We start from the raw sequence: 24,200 nt of genomic DNA on the forward strand, positions 1-24,200 counted from the left end.
GTAGACTTTTGTAATGCTTAGAAAGGTACACATAATGGTCTCAAGGTTGTAACCGGAAATAAAAGCCTATTGTTGCCTTAAATCTCATTTGGCTACTGTATGTACATATGTTTCAATGGACCTAGGAGTCTCCCAGGCCTGTACGTCTGAGCAGTGGCATGGTTATCAGCGATGGTAGTAGCTATTCCCCCTCTTCCGCTAAACCCAACCAGTACAGTTAATTAAAAGTTGACATGGTGTTCCATTGGTTGAACAGTCCAAATGATGTATTGCCCCAGCAGCTATCAATTAATTTGGGGTGGGAAGAAAAAATGGCAGCATACCCCTTGAATCCCAGATATATTTATTCACTGCAAAGAAGAAGGAACAATATAATGGAACAGCTGTGGGTTTACTCTAGAGGAGAAAGGTCACATCAGTGAGTTGACGGGCTAAGAACAGTTAGGTTCTACCTCATGCTAAGTCTCCTCTAATTCTGGACATCAGTTTGGATTGCATGGAGCAGGAATAGCAAAATACTTTTTTTTACTCTTGCCATTAGCTGATAACAATATATTCTCTCTTATGAGTTTGTAAATACTCTAGTATAATGCAAGAAGCATTTTCTTCACTATGCATTCCTTGAAGAGTGAAATTCCCTTGTCAAAATTCCCATATTACTTTCATTCTGGTATGTCAACACCCTGAAATATTCAATTGTATTGGATGCATCAGCATATGATCCAGGGCAAATTATTGAATGTAGCTTTTGTATCCTGAGTGACAAGTACATTCAGTTATTAAATCTAGTTTATTCATCTATAATCTATAAACAGAACTGAAGAGTAGATGGAAGTGTTGAGAAAGTCTGAAGCTTTGCCCTCAGTTATACATGGAATTTATTTTGGACACCAAATACAATCTGAAACTCCCTGCATTCTGTTTTTAGCTTGCTTTGGTTTTGTAGTGGGTCAGCTTCTTCTTTTTTAATTTATTTTTATTAAAGATTTTCTTGGTTTACAAAAGTACATGCCTTGTCTCTTTTTTCAGGTTGTACAGTCTTTCTTAACAAATCAGTTACATTTGTTGTGAGACATTAGTGTTGAGTACAGTACAGTGGTACCTTGTGTTATATACTTAATCCGTTCCGGAGGTTCGTTCGTAACAGGAAACCGCTCGTAACATGAGGCGCGCTTTCTCTAATGGCGCCTCCTGCTGCTGCCGCACCGTTGGAGCGCGACTTCCGCTCGCATCCCAGGGCAAAGGTTGCAACAAGGGGCTTCTACTTCTGGGTTAGCAGAGCACGTAATCCACAGCATTCATAAGGGGGATGGTACGTAACACGAGGTACCACTGTATAAGGTTGGGGGAGAGGAGGGGTGGTGTGGTGAGGCTTATATTATTTTGTATAGTGTACGTGTGAGGTTTTGTGTCAGCGTCAACTGGGTAGGTTCCCTTTCTATTCATTTATTACATTCCCTTGGCAGTGAGAGGTATTGGGGGGCAGGGTGTGGTTGGTTGTCTGTGGTTGGCTGCAATGGGGTTTGTTTGCATTGGGGGGCTTATTGGGTCAGGTAAGCTAGATTGATTCATATGCTGTCAGTGGATTCTTCTTGTTGTCTTGTTGGGCTGTGTATGTGATAAAAGGGAGCCATACTGGGGTGAAGGCATCCTCTTCTATTTGTCCCTGTGTCAGTTTCAGTTTATTGGTTAGCTTTTCTAGTAAGGCCATTTCCCATACAATTAGATACCATTGGTCCATATTTACTCCTGACAGGTCTCTCCAGTGGGTCAGCTTCTGACTGAGGACACAAGTTTAGGAAGAGGAGAATTTTGAGCAGGCTGGTTTAGAGACAATAGCAATGAAGTCCTGCCCTTCAGAATACTTTGTATTGACATATGCAACTTGGAGATTATTGATAAAATTCACAGAGTTACGAAACAGTGGTGAGTTTGTAAGAGGAACAATGTTCAAAAGAGGATGAAAAGTATAACTTTTCACCCCTGCTTCCTGTACCATGTGTGCTTTAGGTGATATTCACAGTATGTTGCTTTATTTTTATTATTTATTAAATTTGTATACCACCTTATACCTGTAGATCTCAGGGCAGTTTACAATATATAAAAAACAAAACATGTAATAAAAACAAAAACAAATAACAATTATAACTGCTTTAGTGTTAAATATCACTATAGAATTATTATTATTACTACTACTTCTTCTGGGAACCTAAAGGTCAGTAATGACTAATGCGATATGCAAATGTAAAAGGTGGTTTGTGTGTGTGTTGGTTCCCTCACTTTCCAGAGTTCAATTTGAAGACACTAAAACTGTAATAATGCTTGTAAAGGTAAAGGGACCCCTGACCATTAGGTCCAGTCATAGACGACTAGGGTTGCAGCACTCATCTCGCTTTATTGGCTGAGGGAGCTGGCGTACAGCTTCCAGGTCATGTGGCCAGCATGACTATGCCGCTTCTGGCGAACCAGAGCAGCGCACGGAAATGCTGTTTACCTTCCCGCCGGAGCGGTACCTATTTATCTACTTGCACTTTGACGTGCTTTTGAACTGCTAGGTTGGCAGGAGCTGGGACCGAGCAACAGGAGCTCACCCCATCGCGGGGATTCAAACCGCCGACCTTCCGATCGGCAACGCCTAGGCTCTGTGGTTTAGACCACAGCGCCACCCGCGTCCCTAATAATGCTCTTATATGCTGCTTAATAGGGTGTTCATGTGAGACTGAGATGGTAGACTAAGAAGTTGTTCTGTCTTGGCAAAGTTCAATCTCATGACCTCTAATATTTAAGGCAGTGGTGAGGAACCCATGGCTATCCAGATGTTGTTAGACTACAACTTGCAACATCCCTGATCACTGGCCATCCCAGTTAGAGCTGTTGGGAGTTGGAGTGCAACAACATCTAGATTTAAGGTATTTATTAAAGCAGGAGAATCTCCTCTAACAGAGTTCCTAGCTGCTATTACTCCAATTCCTAGGTCAGGTGGCTTAGACAAAGTGTGCCAAGCTGGAAAGTTTGATAGCCCTTACAATCCCTTTGCTTTAATATACTTCTTTCTTCAGCCTGCTAATATGTGCATGTGGAGCTGAAATATGAGAAGAAATTTAACTGCATAACTCTCAGACTTGTATGCTCCCTCCCCACTTCCCAAAGAAAGTTATTTGCCTCCAAATACATTTACTAATCTCCTTTTTACCTTTAAAATGTGTTCACAACGGATGGACAGGACATCATGTTCCTCTCTTGCCAGTTAATCTAATGAGTAAAAGGTGGGTAGTAAAAAAACAACGTGGGTTGGAAATGCAGCAGACTGCAGTGGATCTCTCAATATTACTGCTGTCAGCCCACTGTGTTTCTGTGCTGCATATATAGGAGGACCGTAATTTTCCCCTCACCAAAACCTACAGTTCCTTCCCAGCCACCCCACCCCAATACTGTACCTAGGCTACAAAAGGTCATCCTGTTGGAACCACATTTTTTTGCATCAAAACTGTTAGTTTACAAACTGATCCTACACCTAAAGAAATGCATCTCAGAGTCCCTATGTTTGACTAATTGTGAATTATCGTGAACAATTTGAAAAACTCCCCCCCCCCAATTTTGGATATTGATATTTTCCTGCCTTTTCTATTAGCTCTATAATTATTTCCACGTAATAGTGGTAGGTTTGTTATTTGTATTGCCAATTTGCTGTGTGTGTAACCTAGTTTTGCAGGTGAGTGGCCAAGTTGATACTATCTGTTAATTAATTTGGAAAAATATTTATATGTTGCAATTTTATAGAAAATATCAAAGCAGTTTACAACATGTATGAGAGAGAGGTTGCTGCTGCTGCTGCTGCTGCTAATAATAATAATAATAATAATAATATTGTATACCCCCCTTCATCCAAAGATCACAGGGTGGCTCACAACATAAAAATACAAAATGAGAACGTGTGTGTGTGTGTGTGTGTGTGTGTGTAATAGCTCACCAACAGACATTTAATTTACTTACGAAATCCTGATCTGGAATTTAAGAATAGAAATGGGGCAATCTGTGCCCACTGCACTTCAATGCCTGATGCTCATGAGGCAAAATCTCCTTCTTCACGTCCAGCATAGAAATCAGGTTGACTGCCAGAGGAGGCCGGCAGTGCCTCTTGCTTTCTTTACCAGCCTTCTTTATTTGTAGTCTTACCTATTAAAAAACTTACTAGCCTCTATTCTTTTTTTTACTCATACGAAGATTTGTTGAAGAGTAAAAAGCAAATGAGTTTGAAAAATCAGTCTAGTAATTTTGCAGGGTTTATTGGCAAGGTTATGTTTTGTAACATTTTTATTTGTATACAAAGTTACAATTTCTAGCTAGTTTTCACGGTTAGTAACATTTTCCAACAGAGCTGCAGCTCTTGCTATTTCAGTTTAGTGTTTTATTAGCACAGACAGAAATACAGTCCAAGAAAACAGACCTGATCCAGATGGAGAGGACAGATTTTTCTAAATGAGATTGCAGAGTACTCATTGGCAATAAAAATGTGGCTTTAACAGTCACAATGTAAGTATTGAACCTGAAGGAGGAGCGGAAATATCTAGCTGTTGTAATGGTGGGCCCAAATGAGTGATAAACTTTTAGTAGGGATTTTGAAAGATGAATGACTCCCATGACTTTACTCTTGACTATTTATTAGTCAGTATTCACTTGTGTTGATCATGTTCTAAGATTTGCATTTTACTTTATCATAAAGATTCAAGAATAGGAACATATTATTTAAACTTGCCTGACTTGAATTGGTAACTATCCAGAAGCTCTATATATAGATATAGATTAGATATAGATATATATAAAATTCAGCCACTGTCTTTTTCTTCGCTTTTTCAAAAGTAAGGTATTAATGGTTTCCAAGTTGGAGTGTAATTAAGTTGTCTTTTTCAAAATTGTTAAGCCCCAACTGCTACAAACGTTACATTCTGTTCAATATGTTATTCGAAATCAGGAAATTTAGTACACCTATTTATTTATTATCAATATTTGTATACTGTATTGTTGCATCTTGCAAGCAGTTAACTTACACATTTTTAACATTGTGCAGTTGAAAGCCAGTTGATTTTCTGCAAATTAATTGCACTCAAAGTGGAGACCTTAAAAGCTCCTTTTGCACCAGGTTTCCCAGCACTGGAAGAGCTTTTTAAACTTTCTGCCTTGCTTACTAGGCAAATTCCGCTCAGCACACGGGAAATGGGATGTTCTTGCAAGATCCCCATGAGATCTTGTGAAAGCATCCTAGACCCTGCATACCGAGTGGAACTTGACCAGTAAGTAAAATGGAGAGCTTAAAAGCTCTCTGCTTTGCTTGGGTAAGGTCTGCTTGGTGCACCAGTTCCAGAAAGTAAGGATGGTTGCACAGGTGCAGTTCCAAGAAGGTGATTAGAGTATACACATTTTTGCACTTTCCCTGAAACGTAACACCTGAACTATTGTTCTGTATAGTACTGTACCATCTATAGTACTGTACCATCCAATAAATGAGGTTTGGTCCAGCTAGATTAAAAGGTCCAAAAAAGACCATAATGTGGTTGCCAGGCACACCTCTAAGAAAAAGCTGGAATCCACGGAGGGTGACAGATTTCCCACCCCAGATCTAGAAAACCAGTTTCACCCAAGAGTGGCTGGGGTTGACCTGTCCTGAACTCCTTCATCCAAAAAGTGGGGGAGTCAGCAGCCAGCCTATAATTGTTCACATCTAATAAACCACTTTTTTAAAATAGCATAGCCCTTCACTCAGGGAGAAATTTAAAACCTCTTGTACTCAGCCAAACAGCCTCTCCCTGTTAGAAGTAATAAACAATGAAAGGCAAGCGTTGATTGCCTAGACCAGGGGTTGTCAACCTGGTCCCTACCGCCCACTAGTGGGCGTTTCAGGATTCTAGGTGGGTGGTAGGGGGTTCTATGGCACAAGCTGAATCCTTCTTGCATCAAGCACTGGTGGGCAGTAAGGAAATTTTACCAACAAGAAAGATGCATTAGTGGGTAGTAGGTATAAAAAGGTTGACTACCCCTGGCCAAAAACTTTACCAAAAACCTTGTCCACATCCTTGGATCTCAGTAATAGACAATCTTACAACGAAACAAGACCAAATGGAGCACATGCACCTTTGTTAATAGAGGATTCCATCATAACACTCTCAGGGCCAGATTGAAAATTAACTGCTGGATGGCACTGAGAAGATGCACTGATAATGGGGAAAAGTTTCTTTGCCACCAATAAGTGGCACACAGTATGCCTGATTATTAACTCTAACCCAGGTTTGTTAGCCATAAAAAGTCTTATGGTCTCAGCTAACTACCTGATGTTAGGATTCTGGTCCCCTGCATGGAACTTTTGGCCCTAAACTACTCAGATATGATGTTGATGAACACTTAGGTAGTTATCTTTAATAGTGGAAACATACACGCTACTGTCAAAAATGAGCAATACAAGTAAGCTAAAATACAAAAGTTAATATTTTGCTTCTGAGCAACATTATTTTTGTTGTATCCATGTACACAGTTTAAAATGTTAAAGATACACTCTCCTGCCATTGAAGCTGTTGTCATTCATACTGATTTAATGAATTTGAGTTCCCTAAAGAGTCCTTCAATCCTGCTTATAAATTACTGTTCAATGAAAGTGCATTGGGAGCAAGATATTGGGGTTGTCGGTTAACCTTTTTACATCCTTGGCTAGGATATTATTTCCTAATAATCCGTCTTGAAGGTTCCAGTAATATCAGGAAGTTGGTGTGAAAAGATATAACGAAAACTTAATGCATCTCTGCTTTTATTCTACATTGTGTCTAGAGTAGTGAGGCTTCCTACCTGTGTTTTATGTGTTTTGGTGGTGGTGTGGTCTAAACTGCAGAGCCTAGGGCTTGCCGATCAGAAGGTCTGCGGTTCAAATCCTGGTGACGGGGTGAGCTCCCGTTGTTTGGTCCCAGCTCCTACACACCTAGCAGTTCGAAAGCACATCAAAGTGCAAGTAGATAAATAGGTACCACTCCAGCGGGAAGGTAAACGGCGTTTCCATGCGGTGTTCTGGTTCGCCAGAAGCTACCTAGTCATGCTGACCACATTACCTGGAAGCTGTATACTGGCTCCCTTGGCCAGTAAAGCAAGATGAGCACCACAACCCCAGAGTCATCTGTGACTGGACCTTATGGTCAGGGATCCCTTTACCTTTACTACTACAGACCCGTACTGGGGGAGCTTAAGTTCACCAGCCCATTTTTTTTGGGGGGGAGCACTTAACTGCTTCGCACATACTGAACTCTAAAAGTATAAAGAGAAAGCGTGAGTGTCTTTAATACAACCAAAATCTTTAGAACCGATAATGTCATTGGATTGTTGAATGCTCTGTATTTTAAGATGTTGCCAGTTTTACAGGCTAGAAGAGCAGAGCAGGAGCACACACAATCAAGATGGCAAGCCATGCCACTGTCACTATGCAACAGACTTGGAGAGCCACAAAAGCAGGCAGGCTGGCAACGCTGCCAGTTCTTGCTCTGAATTCTGGAGTGACTGACATGCCTGAAGAGAGAATGAAAACATTTTGTTCTTTAGACTTTAGAGGTTTGGGATTTCTTGGCTGAAAATTTGGCATTCGGGGACAAGAGTTTCACATCGGCAAGTATTGTTGCCCCTGGGAAAGTGACTCATGTTCTTCGCAGGACTCTACTTTTGGGGAAAGGTTCTTGAATCCACTAATCTATAAGCTGATGTTGAAAATACACTGGTTACCATTGAAGAAGTGGGAGGCAATATATCGGGATCAGACAAGTTTAATTGAAATACCGGTATGTTGCACTTAAGGAGTAGTTGTTCCCTCACAGAGTTTAACAAGAAAATTCTAGTAGTAGGATAACTTCTCATTACTATTGCTATTGAAAATGTAGTGCTATGATTATCTTAGCTGCTGTATGGAGTATAAAAGTGATGATTTGCCAGGGCTTTGTACTATCTTAGGCAAGATTGGAGCGGCAGAATAAAGTAACTAGAAGTAGAGGTGATGTAGAGAAGAATCCTGTGGAACAGAGGGGGCAGATGAAGCATGCTGTGGGATTGTTTTTTTCAAAATATTACTGTTGCAGAAGGGGTTTCAAAGAGGAGTTTAAAGAATAAGGGAAGTGGCATGTTGAACAAAGACGGTTATTTGAGGGAAAGGAATAGCATGGCAGTTTTTTTGGGGGGGGAAGAGTGAACAATCTGCATATATGATGAAATTAGATTCTTGATGAACCTTGTTTATTTTTCAACAGGAAGTTGCTTTGGCACAATAGAGGCAGAAGTCTTAGCCAAGCTTGGAAATAGAAAGCAAACATAATTTTAAACAAATATTTGGAGTTAAGTGTACTGGAATATATCCTAAGAGAAGTTAATTTAAGGAAGTTTACAGAAGGCACTTTTCCAATCCCTTCCTCCTTCAACCACCCATGTCTGACTGTGGGGGCTGGGAAGGCACCGGGGACACACACACACACACACACCTTTTTTCTATGTACTTCTTTAACTTAAATTCTATTAGCATCCAAACCACTGTATTCACTCAGTCATTAAACCTAGAAAGTAAGTAAATGGAATTTGATGGGAGTAAATGAATTTGTTTACAACTTTGGATTTGCACAGATTACAATAGTTTGCTTTTTTGTTTGTTTCAAATCTAGTCTATTTTTGTGTTAAATATATTCTTTGTTTGCTGTAGTCCTGTTTCTATATACAGTGGCATAGCATTTCAAAAGATAAAGGGAACACTAAGTTGCTGCTGTTTCACTCTTTTAACACTGAAAGGAGGATTTTTGACCTAGCCTTTTTTTTTGTAAATCAGCATATGCTAGACCCTGGATAATTAGGGATTTGTGTCCTCCCATGACAAAACCTACCAAATTATTGTGAAGTTATTTTGTTTTCAAAAATCGTGGGATGAGGAGGCAAGATGGCGATCGGCGCGGATCCGCGAAGCTCTTGAAGGCGACCAGCGCCAACAGAGCCTCCCGACCGGTTTCCGCGCCGCTAGGACCGGCGCCGCCGCTGCCGCCGCCACGCGATCGCCGGGGGCTGCCAGAGGAAGCCACCGGAACCCCCCCCACGCACCCGCGAGACCGGGCCGGCAGACAGAGAAGGCCCAGGGCCCCGAGGCCCAGCGGCCTAGGAGCGGCCCAGGACATCCGGCCCCCGCGGAGAGCCAGTGCCTAGCGGCCTCGGAGGGCCTGCCTAGCGGAGCGCCGGTGCTCCGGTGAGCGGGAGGAGACGCCCCAGCCCCGCCATCGCTCCTACCGCCGCTGCAGCCGTCGCCCCCAGGTGAGAGGTAGGAGGGAGAAGACCCTCCCTGCCCCCCACCGCCCCCGCATCAAGAGCAGGGAGCCCTAGGCCCCGAAGAGGAACGGCCCAACCCCGCCGACGGGAGCGCCGCTACAGCCGCCGCCACCCCAGGAGACAGAAAAAGGGAGAAAACGCTCCCTGTCCCCATCGCCCCCAAACTAGGGGAAAGGAGAGGGCCCGATCCAAGAGAGGAGAAGGGAACACTAAAGGGAGAGGGAGCCCCGACCTTCTACCGCCGCCATTGTTGCCGCCTCAGCGCAACCCGGAGGCCCCGATCCTGCGGCGCAACATTGCAGCCACCTCCAAGGAGAGGGAGAGGTAGGCAAAAGGAGGACAGGACGAGAAGCAGGCCCAGCCGGAACCTACCTCCCCAACGACCGGCGCCCTAAAAGCAAAGAGAGGAGAGGAAGGAGAAGGGAAAAAAAGAGAAGAAGAAAAGGCCTGAACCCAGAAGGAAGCCCTTCGGAAAGATGATCACTTTTTGAGGAGGCCCTCACTTTTACTTTTATTTTATTTCTAATTTTTTAATTTTTTACTCCATGCTTTGGGCTCTCTGGCTTAACTTTTAAAGAAAGGGATTGATTCCCCCCCCTCTTTTTTCCTCTTTTGATTATTATATACATATACATTTCTTTGGTTCTGTTTCCTTTTTCTCTCCCCCCTCCCCCTTTCTCCCTCTCTCTCTCTGCCTCTTCCTTGTTGTTGTTTTCTTTCTTTCTTTCTTTTTTCTCTCTCTTCTCCTGCTCTCCCAACAGAGGAGGAGGGAGAGGAAGGGGGATAGACAGGAAAGAAGAAAATAACAAATAAGAACCCCCTTTCTATTCTTGTTTTGTTTTCGAAGGAAAAAGAAGAAAAAGATTCCCCCTTATTTTTACCTTTTAAACTACTAAATATCTTAACAGATATTCTTTCCACCCCACCCCACCCCCTGTTTATATTTTCCCACCCCACCAATCTATCTTACTTTATTACTTGACTTCGACTCTCTAGTTCCAACAACACTACCACTCCACTCCTTCCCTTCTCTACCTACTCTATCTTCTCCCCCTCCTCCTTCTCCTCTTCCCCCCTTCCCCTTTTTATTTCACCCCCACCTTCCTACACCTCTAACCCCACCTTCCCCCCTCTTTCCTCAACCAAAACCAAAAATAATCTTCCTTTACCCCCCTCCTTACCCATACCTCCCATCTCACCCTTGGGCCCCAGCCCCCCTTTTTTCCCCCTCCCCTTTTCTTCTCCACTCTCCTTAAATCAAACCCCCCTTCTCTAGACTGCACTTCAGCCTGTCTTTAAGAGGGGAGTCTCACCTCCCCCCAATCCCCCTGAGATAAAACCCTTCCTCCACAAGTAGTCACAACCCCCCCAAAAACCCTAACCTCTGAACCCCCCCCAACCCCTGCGAACTCCTACCCATTTATCTATTTACCTACCCATTTGTCCAATTACCTGCACCCCGAAGCGACGCCACCGCTGAGCTGAATACAGAAACCCCAGAGAATTTCTTAAGACACAGCTAAGAAGCAACTCAAATGGCCGCCTAACCCGAACGCTCTGCCAAAGCCACCAATCAACACCACCCGATCAGCTCAACAACCCAGGAATACCCAGGTACCACAACTCCTAACCGCAACACGCCATACTCCAAGAGGACACGAAGCAGACCTCAAAGCAAAACCACCAGGGAGACGGAGATGGCACCAACCAGAGAGACAGCAAACAATGCTGAGACCACAACAACACCCCCCCAAGAGATCAACAACCTAACAACGAAACAAGATCTAAGGGAAATGGAAGCGAGACTAGCAGAAAAATTAGCAGAAAAATTAGCAGAAAAAATGGAGGCCGCAATGGCTCCCCTAAAGGGACTAATCAACGATCTAACCTCTAAAGTGAAAGCCCTAGAAAACAAGAACCAAATGCAAGAAAGAACAATAACACAATACCAGGAAAAGTACGCACAAATGGAAAAGAAAATAAACGAACTGGAAAGAGAAAACACAGAATTGAGAATCAAGCAAGCAGACCTCGAAGACCGAAACAGACGCTGCAACATCAGATTCCGCAATTTCCCTGAGAATACAGATGAGAAAAGCCCAGCAGAACTAATTGTAAGCTGGCTGAAAAACACAATCCCGGGCCTGAAGCTTGAGACAGACGATCTGGAGAGGGCGCACAGAGCCCTAAGAGCTAGGCCGAAACCCAACGCCCCCCCAAGGGACATCATCGTGTGCTTTGCACGCTACAAAAAGAAAGAAGAAATATGGAACAAACTCAGAAACTCTACCAACCTCCGATACAAAGACAACCGCATATTTGTCTTTCAGGATCTATCCCAGGATACCCTAAACCGGAGAAAAAACCTACGCCCATGCACCCAACGTCTCCAACAAGAAGGGATCAAGTACCGATGGGGCTTCCCCTTCCGCCTCATTGTAACAACCAACACAGCACAATACATGGCTACCAACAAAACTGAGGCTCAGCAACTAATGGAAAACCTCGGACTTGATCTTCCACCGGAATGGCAACAGGAAGACCCGCCAAGCAACAGCCATAACCACGATGATGAAACAACAGAAAACGAATGGACAACAGTTAAGAAGAAAAAGAAACAAGAGAAGCGGAACAACAACAAGTATCGATACAAACAACTACTGACATACACAGAACCATCCTACCGAAGACTCAGCACGAGAACCCGGACCAAGACCAACCAAACCAACACTTCACAGCGAAATGACCCTACAACAACAGCAGCAACGACTGAATGAAGTAATCGGAAAACAACCCAAACTGCAGGACGGGTGATTCTCCCCCCTCCCCCTCCCCCCCTCCCCCAAGCCATAAACGCTGCTAACACCATCAACACCCCCCAAAACCACACCCCAAAGAAATCCCCACCCCAACACCTGACCAGACAACCCCAACCACACACCCCATCACCCAACAACTCACAACCCACACCTTCACCAACCTCCCACCTTACAATAAGGGGGGGGGACAATAACAACAACTCCTCCTACCCCTATAACACAACCCATATCCAGACTAAAATCTGATACCCAATCAGCACAATGGTGGCACCAGAGCGTACCAATACACACCCTAACACACCAACAATGTTGCTACCAACACTGGTAGCAATGCTTCTGAACCTTATACACTACATTGGCGTCACAAGGACGCCCCATACCGTCTCACTGGACACCCCTTATCGCAAACGACAAGGGGGACGGCCTGTCCCTGAACATGGCCCTCCACACCAGCTGAGACCCAGGACCAACCGGCTAAACGCCAAAGAGTCCAAAATACCCCAAACGAACACCTATATGACTACATATAGGAAACCCTCTTCAACCTATCTCCCACTCTTTCACCCAAACCTACTTCTAACCCCACTAGCCCTCCCCCCACCACACCCTAGGTCAGCGCAACCTCACAGGTTCACTAAACAACACAAAGTGAGAGACACAGGACAACCCGGACGGGTTGGCAAGGAATCTATACACAATAGAAAAGCAAGATGGCTAACTTAAAAGCAATTACATTAAACGTGAGGGGGTTGGGAAACCCCATCAAAAGAAAACGCATCACCTCATACATAAATACCATGAGACCACACGTCACCTTTCTACAAGAAATACACAACCCACCCAAAGGGAGCAAACTCCTGAGCGACCCCCGCTTTAATCAACAGTGGGTGGCAAATGGTTCAGGGAAAGCCCGAGGCGTAGCAATAATACTCAGCAGAGACCTGAACTTCAACGCCACAACAGTCCTAAAAGACAAAAAAGGCAGATACGTCTTCATCAAAGGAACATTAGATGGCAAAATTAAATTGACAATTGGCTCCATATACGCCCCAAATTCGAAACAATTAGACTTCTTCCAAAAAACGCTAAACAAGTTCCTCTCCTTCGCTGAAGGGGAAGCAATCCTAGGAGGCGACCTGAACCTAAACTTGAAGGGCATATCCCTAAAAAATACTCAACCCACAACCTCATGGACAGCCTTCCTCAAAAAAAACCCCCCAACAATTAGGGACTCTTACAAACTACTGAAAATGTTAAAAAACAGAGGCCTTTACGACATCTGGAGTGAGCAAAATCCAAGGGATAATAGCCATACATTCCAATCTGGACGCCACGGTACAATATCCAGATTGGACAGCATCCTACTCACACAGGGTCTGATCCCCTTAGTAGAATCAACAAATATAGGCAACATCAGAATTACAGACCACGCCCCAGTAGAAGTCACTATTAAAATAGGAGAAGAAACACAAACCACCCCATCATGGTCCTTCAGTCCCACCCTAACTACAAACAAACAAATTAGAGAGAGTCTCACAAAAACCCTCCAAAACTACTTCAAAGAAAACGATGTAGACAACATAAAAACACCCCTCCTGTGGGACGCAATGAAAGCAGTCACCAGAGGAGCTTGCATAAAAGAGAAAGCACTCCTTAAAAAACAAACCACCTCTAAAATTAACAACTTAGAACAAGACATCACCAATCTTTCATCACGCTACAAACAAACAGGATCTAAAAAACTCCTTCAACTTATAGAACAAAAAAGAAGGGAAATAGACTCCCTAGAAATCAACAAAACAATGATCAACATTCTATACTTAAAACAGCGCTTCTATGAATACGGAGGGAAGAACTCCAGACTATTAGCAAATAGATGTAGGAAAAAAACACTTAAAACAAGAATACACTGCATCACCAAAAAAGGTGGCAACACGACATTTTCCCCCAAAGAAATAATTGCAGAATTTGCAAAATTCTACTCTGATCTATACACCTCCCGTAACCCACCTGAGAAGGAAATCAAAGCATTCCTAACAGAGATGAACATACCTACTCTAACCAATGAGGAACAAGAATATATGGACAGTCCCATCACCCCAGAGGAAATAGACACAATCCTCAAAAACTTAAAACCACACAAAGCTCCAGGCCCAGATGGCTTCACAGCAGAATTCTACAAGAAATTCAAAGAACCCCTGATGCCCTACATGACACGTCTCTTTAATGACATCATGAAAGGAGGGCCCATCCCCAAAACCTGGACCCTCTCCAAAATAGTCTCCATCCCAAAACCAATGAAGGACAGCCTCAAGGTAGAATCATACCGCCCGATTTCATTAATAAACCAAGACTACAAAATATTCACATCAATCTTGGCCAACCGCCTGAAAAAATTCTTATCCAAGCTAATAGCTCCAGACCAAACTGGCTTCGTCCCTGGTCGCAACATTACAGACCCCATCAGGAAACTACTAAACCTAATTGAACACAGCAAGGCAACTAAACTCCCATTAACAATTATGTCCCTAGATATCCTCAAAGCTTTTGATTGCCTAGAATGGAAATACCTATCAGCAGTACTAACTAGCATGAAATTTGGCCCCTACTTCCTACAAACCATCAACCAAATATACTCCCAAGCCTCAGCAAAATGCAGAATTAATAATATGGACTCAAATACCATAACAATCCAAAGGGGCACAAAACAAGGGTGCCCACTATCTCCCTTCCTATTTATCCTGGCGCTAGAACCCCTAGCAATCCGAATCCGAGCAGCCACAGACATCAAAGGGGTGGAAATAAAAGGCAGAACCTATAAACTAGGACTCTTTGCAGATGACCTAATGGTCACAACACCGGATCCCTCAAACACAGCACCCTCCCTGATCAGAGAACTCAACACATTTGCAACGGTTTCAGGCCTACAAGTAAACTTTGGAAAATCGGAAGCCATGTGCTTCAACACCCCACCCTACATCCAAAGAGAACTCACTAACACCACTAAGATAAAACTCTGCCACACCAAGTTCAGATACCTAGGAGTACAAATAACAAAAAACCTTAACAAACTATACCTCCACAACTACAAACCCCTATGGCAACAAATAAACAAAGACTTAAAGAGATGGAACAACATGAAGTTCACTCTCTCAGACAAAATAGCCATGATCAAAATGGTCACCCTTCCAAAACTAACCTATCTATTCCAAACCCTCCCAATCTGGATCCCCCCAACCCAACTTCACAAATGGCAAAGAAAACTACAATCCTTCATCTTCTCACACAAAAAACCAAGAATATACACCAAATACCTACACCTCCCCACCGCAGAAGGAGGATGGGGAATCCCCAATATAGAAGCATACTACAGAGCCAACCAAATACGCCATATAATCCCATACATACTAGAAGACGAGACAAAACAATGGATACACCTAGAAAGGGACACAATTGAGAATATCTGCACCACAGCATACCCATTCCTCCCAAACAAACTAAGAAAAATCCCCACAACACTTAATAGATACACACAAACCATGTTCAAAGCATGGAAAGCAGAAACAGGCAAACTATCCCCAAACCCATCCCCACTAATGCCCCTGACCTACCACCCACTATTCCACAAAGCAGCACAAAACCTCCAAACCAAAACCTGGCAATCCAAAGGACTATACCGTCTAATAGACTTTTATGAAAACAACAAACCTCTGTCGACACAAGAAATACAGGACAAATTAGAAGACACCCAAATGCCCTGGTTAACACAACACCAACTACATGCCATATTAAACAATCCAACAGTAAAATCAGCAGCAACCAGACCCCTGACAGCCTTCGAAAACCTCATCCTAATGACAAAGGGAAGCGATAGAGGGCTGGTATCCGCAATATACAAAATACTACTCAAAAATTCCACGAACTCCCTAGACACAATCAAAAAACAATGGGAGGACGACATAGGATACGAAATCAACCCCACCCAATGGACCAGAATGTGGTCTAAACCCCCCTTTAAATCCATATCAACAAAAAGAAGAGAACTCACCCTAAAACTAACTTACAGGTGGTATCTAACGCCTAGAAAATTAGCGCTAATACGCCCAGGAACCTCACCAAAATGCTGGAGAGGGTGCACCTCCACAGGCACATACTTCCACATGTGGTGGGAGTGCCCCAAAATCCAAACATTCTGGACAACAACCACACGAGAAATATGTAAAATAACCAAGCAAGTGTTAGAAATCACCCCAGAATTGGTCTTACTTAACATCTTCCAAGACAATAATGCCCATTTACAACACAAAGAACTCATAACCCATCTACTCACAACATCCAGAAACATCATAACCAGACACTGGAAAGACCTGTCAGGAATAAACATGGACCAATGGTACCAAGCAGTATGGGAAACAGCCCTACTAGAAAAACTAACCAGTAAGCTGAAACTGACACGGGGACAAACTGAAGAAGACACATTCACCCCTGTATGGTTCCCCTTCATCACATACACAGCCCAACAAGACAATGACAAAAATCTACCGACAGCATACAAATCAATATGGTTAACCTGACCCAAAATACCCACCAACCCCACTCACACAAGAAACCAAAGATCACCACAGCCAACCACAAATGAACAACCATACCCCAAGCCAACTCCGACCTCTCTCACCGCCAAACGAGCACAAGCAAACAACAGAGAACCTACATAAACAATGCTGACACCAAACCCTACTCATAGCAAGTAAGAAAGAAACACAGTCACCCCACCCCACCTACCTCCCCGTCCCACCCACCTCTTCCCCCTCCCACCTTCCTTTTCTAATGTCTCACGAACACAGACTTATAAAAATGTTATATGGAAAAATTCGCGAGAGACATTGTACTACCTTTGAAAATCTTAATAAAAATATATTAAAAAAAAAAATCGTGGGATGAATATTTGTGGGGCACACCTTTTGTTTTGCTGCTGCAGCAGTCAAATTACTTTGCCTTTCCTTTGCTACTACAGCAGAGTTTTCAACCTTTCTGAGTCCACAGCTCCCTCAATCAACTACATTCTTTGTGTGCCACCCTTGTGGGTCTCAGGAGCCCAGTTATGTCACCCCTTGCCTGCAGAGCTGGCAGCCTCTCACCCTTTTTCGAACACCCTCCCTTGTGGAGTGTTCCCTCAGCCTCCTCTCTGCTCCCCTCTCCGTGGGAGTCCTCTGGGCAGCCGTAGCTGCCCCCCCCGGTCTCTGAGCTGCCCCACCCCACCCCAAAGAGAGGTGCCTCCTCACACTTCCCCACAGGGGCCTGGGAAGCACCCCCTGGCCAGCCCCAGCAACACCATTCACATGGGGAGCTTGTAGCCAGGCTGCAGCAAGAAACAACTGTGCAAGCCTTTGGGAGGCAGAGGCCCAAGAGGGCATCAGAGGAAGAAGGGAGGGAAGGAAAGAGGGACAGAGGCCAGTGTTGCCTGCATCACTCCTGACCATTCAAGGCACCCCCAGGGTGCCACGGCACACTGGGTGAAAACCACTGTACAGTTGAACTTCTACCTGCGACCATAATCCATTCCGGAGGTCCGTCCGGAGAGGTGCCGCTAGGCGCAGGCGGCGATTGCTGCTCCTGCACAGGTCAAACGGCGGCAAACCTGCCGGTTACTTCCGAGTTTGCCGCGGACATTGGGTGAAATGGACACAAGCGGAGGCAGACGTAAGAAGAAGTTTGACTGTACTACCGTATTGTCACTGGATTGACCTTTGTTGCACATCTCCCTAGGCTGGATCATCTCAGGTTATATTAGTGTCATAGAAATAACTGGTTACTTCCCTTACTATTGTGTTTTGAGAAAGAAACCTCCAGTACTATCATTGCCCCAGTTTCCTTGAGTTAGGATGCTTGCATAGTGAAGTAGTGCAATGTGGGATGCTCCCCACATGACCCAGGACTTCTTGCATTGGTCTGGCAACATGCAGAAGGGGGAGAACTGTAGCATGCCCCTTACCACTGCCAGCCTTAAAAGAGGCCTTAGAAGATGGCAACCCTTTCTTACTGTACCAATGATCAAGACTTCTTTATGAACAGAAACTACCTTGATACATGCCATTAATACATACACCTATTTCTATTTTATCACATTCTAGCATCCCACTCTATCACAAGCAAAAGGGGGGGATAACTGTAGGGAGAATTGGGAAGTTTAATTGGGGTGCTTAGTTCTCGGTTATTCTCTTTGTTTGTGTTGCTTCCAAAAGTTCACTTCCTCCAGGTGGACCCCTATGAGACAAGGTAAACAGCTGTAGTGACCCTTTGTGAGGAAATGTAAAGCACGACACTCCCTGCTCCCCACCACAAAAATGTCCCTGTAATATACAGTTCTTCCTCTCAAAAGTAATTCTTTTCCTGGAATACGCCTGTTGAGACAATTTCCTTTTTCCCCTTTATTTTCCAGGTTGGTACCTTGATTAGACACTTGACCTTCCGTCAACTCTGCTAATCTTGGAAATAAATATGTTCAAAATGATAATTTTAGATACTTGCAGTGAAGATTCATACAGAATGAATTCCCAGAGTTGAAAAAAAGTTCATGTAAAGAAGACCGTAGCAATGTTTCTAGATTATATCAAAGATCCACATCTTGGTACTGTACAACATACGGATAACAGAACATCCAATAATGTGATCATCATGTGAAACAGAAGGCTGTGTAGGATCTGCTGATCCAAGAGAATAAGAGGTTGCAGGTATGTAGAAGTTGTTTTATCTACAGTTTTTCTCATTCTGATCCATAGATTGGCAAAATACCCTGCAGAAGATTATTTACCTTGGAGATGAAAGGTTAAATCTAAATATTTCATTTGTGTTTCTGCTAGGTGCAAAGTGGAAAACATTTCATAAACATGTAAATACAATATACTGAGTAGGAAATATTTCTAAAGATTCGAAAAGATGCTTTGTCCCAACTTTAAGCACTGGAAATAGGCTTCAAGGTTTTGAGAGCTGTTTCCAAGGAATCCTTTCAAATCTTGATGCCATGACAACTTGCTTACATTAGCCATTAACAAAGACTGTCAACAAGAGTAAAATTAGAGCTTGTATGTGGCTCTATGAGAGCAAAGTCTTAGTTTGAATATGGTACTTTGGGCAGCATCCAGAAATACATTTGAGATCTGCTTTCCTTTTCAGTTAAAATGTATAACTATTTTTCTCACAAATTTTACATCTGTAATTGCGGAAGTAATAAATATAAGCTGAGGAACTATGAGAGATATTGGGATTATAGAGACATAAAGCTAGAATAGCATTAAAGGGTATCTAAGCTTTTGGTAACAAAAGTATTGGTAGAAGGATTGGAGCCAAACTAAAGTAGTATTTTCTATTGAAATCAACAGGGTTTCATTTGGTCATGACTAACTTGTCCAGTTGACTTAAGTGGGACCTAAGTTTAACTAGCTTTTTTTGGATCTTACTCATTTTCTTGTTCTCCACTGCTCACTAAAGAGGATTGTCTTTATAGACTCTCAACTTTACCAAATCTATAATCCCTTCTATTTAATAGTTATAGCTGATAGTTGTATTTTAAAAGAGCTGTGTCTTTGCTATTCCTTCTTTCCAAAAATCTAAATTCTGGAGGCGTAATTCCATGTGTCAGCAAAATAAATGTATACACATACTTAAGTACAGACAATCTCTTGCCATTTCCTGAAAAAGAAGAAACACAAATGCCAACTGCTATTTTGATTCAACCGCTCTATAATGGGAAACTTCAATTGCCTGCTTCCTCAAATAAAAAGAAAATTAGTGTGCTTTCCAGTTTTAACTATGGAACTTTACTTTAAAGTGCCAGACAAAATTTCTTTACAGCTGAGTTTTAAAAAGGCATCTCTACTATTCTTTCTCTGGGCCAAACTGTATGTGATTCCAGGAGATGATTGTTTGTTTGTTTTTTAGGGGTGTGCACAAGACCAAACACAGAGCATAACACACACGCACAAAAATGCAAAAGATTTCCCTGACTATGTTGAAAAATTTAATAAGCATTTTTCTTGTACCTGTTTGTGGATCATTTCCTTGTCTTTCCTCCAAGTTGCTTACAGTAACGTACAAGCTTCTTTCATTATGCACATAGGCTCAAGGTTACACAGAAAGCTTGGCTCAAGGTTACACCGAAAGCTTGATCGCTGAGGGGGGATTTCAACCTGGGATTCTCCATTCATAGACTGATACTAACCACTACACTACACCACACCACCACTTTCCCTTTCAAAAGGGGATTATAGATCTCTCACATTGAACACAGTTTGCCCCCCAGGCTGATACACCTTAAAAAAAAAGCGGTGTACACAACTTCACATACTTCAGAATAATGGGAACTGAAAAACATTATAGACCTGACCTTTCCCCATAAATCCTTTATTTTGATCCATTAGTGTTTTTTCCCTGACAGTCTGAGACTTCTCTGCATCTGTGACTGCTAGGTATTGTAAAGCAAGATAACATATTCGGGAAGATAAAGAGTTGTACAGGAAGTGCCTAGGGGGCTGCTTGTTGCATAAGACAGGTGTCACTTTTCAAAGCTTGCATATGAAGTGTGGCTAGCTGACAGCTCATGGGTTCTGGACATGCAACAGCACAGCAAAATACCATAGCTTTCCTGCTACTCTAAACTTCAGTAGCGGGAAAACTGTGTGTCAGACGTAAGAGGCGCCTTAAGATTTGTTACTAAAAATCCTTTGCACTGAGTAAGGTTTTTATGTTGACTGACTTAAGGAACAAGAGGATTAAAGTAAAATCCTGTGGGCAAAGTTCAGAGTGGGCTCAAAAGATTTCTGTGTGCAGGCTATCTCTATGCCACAGCCAGAGATCTTCTGAAATGACAGAAAATACAAGTGTCCAGGAGCCAAAGTGTTTTCTTTTTTAGAAGCAAATTGGTGAGACGACTCTTAAGAAAGGCATGTACTGTTAAAACTGGGGGTAGTTTTGTGGGAAATTTGCTTTATTCTGATGTGAAGTCTCTTGCGTTTTTAATAAAACCTTCACGAAGGAGGCTAGAGAGCAGTTAAAAACAACATCTTTCTCTTTTTTGCTCAACCAGGTGGCTTTTTGTATTTTGCAAAAGAGATTGTTTGGGGAGGGGAGATAACAGCTACAGCCACGAATGTGTCATGGCAATATTTCTGTAGCCCAGCTTTTGTACCAGGATGTTTGTAGCATGCTAGAGCAGTGTTAGCTCTTGCCTCTCACAATAAGCCTGTGTACCTGGCAGCCTTACCTGTTTGCTCTGGTAAGCCCTGCCTGTGACAGTCTGCCAAGTTTGATGGCTGCTGCTGTTTCCATTTTCTCTTCTTCCTCCTACCTGACTTCCAATGCTTGGTGGGTATAGGACATGTTCATTATTATTTTTTAGGCCCTTATTGGGTAAACGAAAAGAGTTGATCACTATAAATGTGCTTCCGCCCAAAGCAAGAATGGCTGCTCACTTTCTGTTGAGCAATTGTTGGCAGGATAACTTGATTATGGCAGATGATGGAAGAGCAAATTGTTAATGATTGCTTCCCATTTATTTTTATTTTCTGCAAAGTACTGGAAATGTAATATCACATGGAAATTTAAAGTGATTGTGAAAGACCTGTGCATGCTACTTAAATATTACTTCGTTTTTGTTTAGGTTTTCCTGCAGGAATCTACAAACATAGTCTTTTGATAATCTCAAGAGAAGGTACCTAATAAAAATGCCTCCAAGACCATCATCCGGTGAACTGTGGGGCATCCATTTGATGCCACCAAGAATCCTAGTAGAATGTCTTCTACCTAATGGCATGATAGTGACTTTAGAATGCCTCCGTGAGGCCACCTTGTTAAATATTAAACACGAACTTTTTAAAGAAGCTCGAAAATACCCTCTCTATCAGCTCCTTCAAGATGAGTCCTCTTACATTTTCGTAAGTGTTACGCAAGAAGCAGAAAGGGAAGAATTTTTCGATGAAACACGGCGACTATGCGATCTACGACTCTTCCAGCCTTTTCTAAAAGTCATAGAGCCAGTAGGCAACAGAGAAGAGAAAATTCTGAATCGGGAAATTGGTGAGGCCTATTCATTTGTTACAAATATTTATATGCCACTTGACAGTCTGACAACTCAGAGTGCAGTACAAATTTTAAAATATGTGAAGGAAAGTGGCCACAATTTTATTCCCCTAAAGCCTATGGGCCTTTCATGAGAGTATGGAATCATAGAATTGTAGAGTTGGAAGGGGCCCTAAGGATTATCTAGTCCAACCTCCTGCAATGCAGGAATCTCAGCTATAGCATTTATAACAGGTGGCCATCCAACCTCTGCTTAAAACCTCTAATGAAGGAGAGTCCACTACCTTCTGAGTTCCACTGTCAAATATAGTCACCATATTTTTCGCTCCATAAGACGCACCTGACCATAAGACACACCTAGTTTTTAGAGGGAGGAAAACAAGAAAAAAAAATTCTGAGGAAGGATTGCGGGGGTCACTTTTTTTTGGAGGGGATGCTCCTTCAAGTACTGTCTGTGGAGCGTCTGCCTCCTGCCTGAACTTTCACACTCCATCTGCCTTTCCTTTCGCACTGGCGGCAGCTGTGGAGGACGAAGGAGCAGCCCAAAAGCAGCTTTCGAGCTGCTCCTTCCTCCCCCGCCCCTTTGCTGCTGGCGGTGGCGGTGGCTGCAGAGGAGGAAGGAGCAGCCCAGAAGGGCTGCTTTTGGGCTGCTCCTTCCTCCCTGCCCCTTTGCCGCTGGCTTTAAAGCCAGCTGGAGAGGAGAGGAGGTTGCTACAGTCCTTCCCTTCTCCCTGGCTGGCTTTAAAGCAGGGGGGAAGCCGCCCTGACGCTGTTCACGGTGCTAGCGGTTCTCTCCCCGCTAGCTTTAAAGCCAGCCGAGGAGAAGGGACGGACCATAGCGTCCTCCCCCCCCCCTCCCCGGCTGGCTTTAAAGCAGGGAGGAGAGCTGCCCTGACGCTGTTTGCAGTGCTAGCGGTTCTCCCCCTGCTTGCTTTAAAGCTAGCCAGGGAGAAGGGAAGGACCTGGCTCCGGCGGCAGAGGCATGTCCCCGCTCGCAACTACAGCGGCAGCCAAGGGATCTCGCTGCCGTCCAGTGCCTTCGCTCCATAAGACGCAAAGACACTTCCCCTTATTTTTTGGAGGGGGGAAGTGTGTCTTATGGAGTGGAAATTACGGTAACTGTCATGTGATAAAGCCACTATGTGATGGAATTATGAGTAAATGGTCTTTTTGGTTGTGTAACAAATTGAGTATATCATGTCAGAAACTGCAAATTGTTAATTAAAACATTGCGAAGTCCGCTGAGCTCTCAACATGATTATTGAGGATCTTGCTATTAATTAAAGCAGGAATGGGGAACCTTCTGTGTGCTGTTTGGCTAGATATTTATTTCCTTGGACCCTGTGGGTCAACTCTTGATAGGTGAGACCACCCACCTGTCAGTCATCTGATATCAGGTGACTGATAGATGTCTGAACCTGCCAACCTGTCAGTTTACTGGTGTGGGGAGGAGTCTGCTGGAAATGTGCTGGCAAAGCAGCACCTGGAAGGATTGAACTCTTCATCAGCTAATGAGCAGAAACTTCTATCTGCAGTACTCCAGTGATAAAACGGTTGAGGGACCTCTGCATTTATAATCTTGAGCTAACAGTGGTATATGAAATGCAAATACGCACAGCATGTATTGAGTATTCAAGCTAGTCATGCACATATCTGATGTAGAAATGAACATTAGTTTATTAAAAGCAGCTGAGTCAGCAATACCCTTTTCACTAGAATAAGAAAATCTTGTCACATTTGCTGGTTTTGCAGAGTCTGGGGTGCTGCTACAGTAACCAAACAACTGGATGCTGTCAGGTGAGGGTGGAATCGCAGAGTTGAAGGGCAAAGAGGAGATTTCCCCTCCTTTCAACACTTGATATCTGCACTAGGCCAACTGTGCTATGCTGAGTTGTCTTTTAAGCTGTTTTCTCAGTTAGTAACGTTTTACCTGAGTGCCACTCTTTCTGGACTTGTACTTGCTTTCATTGTGATGGTGCATAC

The 24,200-nt window shown here is 43.3% G+C and overlaps 1 protein-coding gene across 3 annotated transcripts in view; it reads left to right on the plus strand.

Annotated features, from left to right (window-relative positions):
- Positions 1 to 24,200, plus strand: part of PIK3CA (phosphatidylinositol-4,5-bisphosphate 3-kinase catalytic subunit alpha) — a 48,283-nt gene that overhangs the window by 4,045 nt on the left and 20,038 nt on the right. For all 3 annotated transcript variants that reach the window (XM_033150686.1, XM_033150687.1, XM_033150689.1), the window contains exons 2-3: positions 18,583 to 18,874; positions 21,799 to 22,214. In XM_033150686.1, coding sequence (XP_033006577.1) covers positions 21,863 to 22,214 — 352 coding nt within the window. In that variant the 5' untranslated portion in view covers positions 18,583 to 18,874; positions 21,799 to 21,862. The remainder of the gene's footprint in view (positions 1 to 18,582; positions 18,875 to 21,798; positions 22,215 to 24,200) is intronic.

This window comes from Lacerta agilis, chromosome 5 (genome assembly GCF_009819535.1).
Source record: "Lacerta agilis isolate rLacAgi1 chromosome 5, rLacAgi1.pri, whole genome shotgun sequence".
NCBI lineage: Eukaryota > Metazoa > Chordata > Lepidosauria > Squamata > Lacertidae > Lacerta > Lacerta agilis.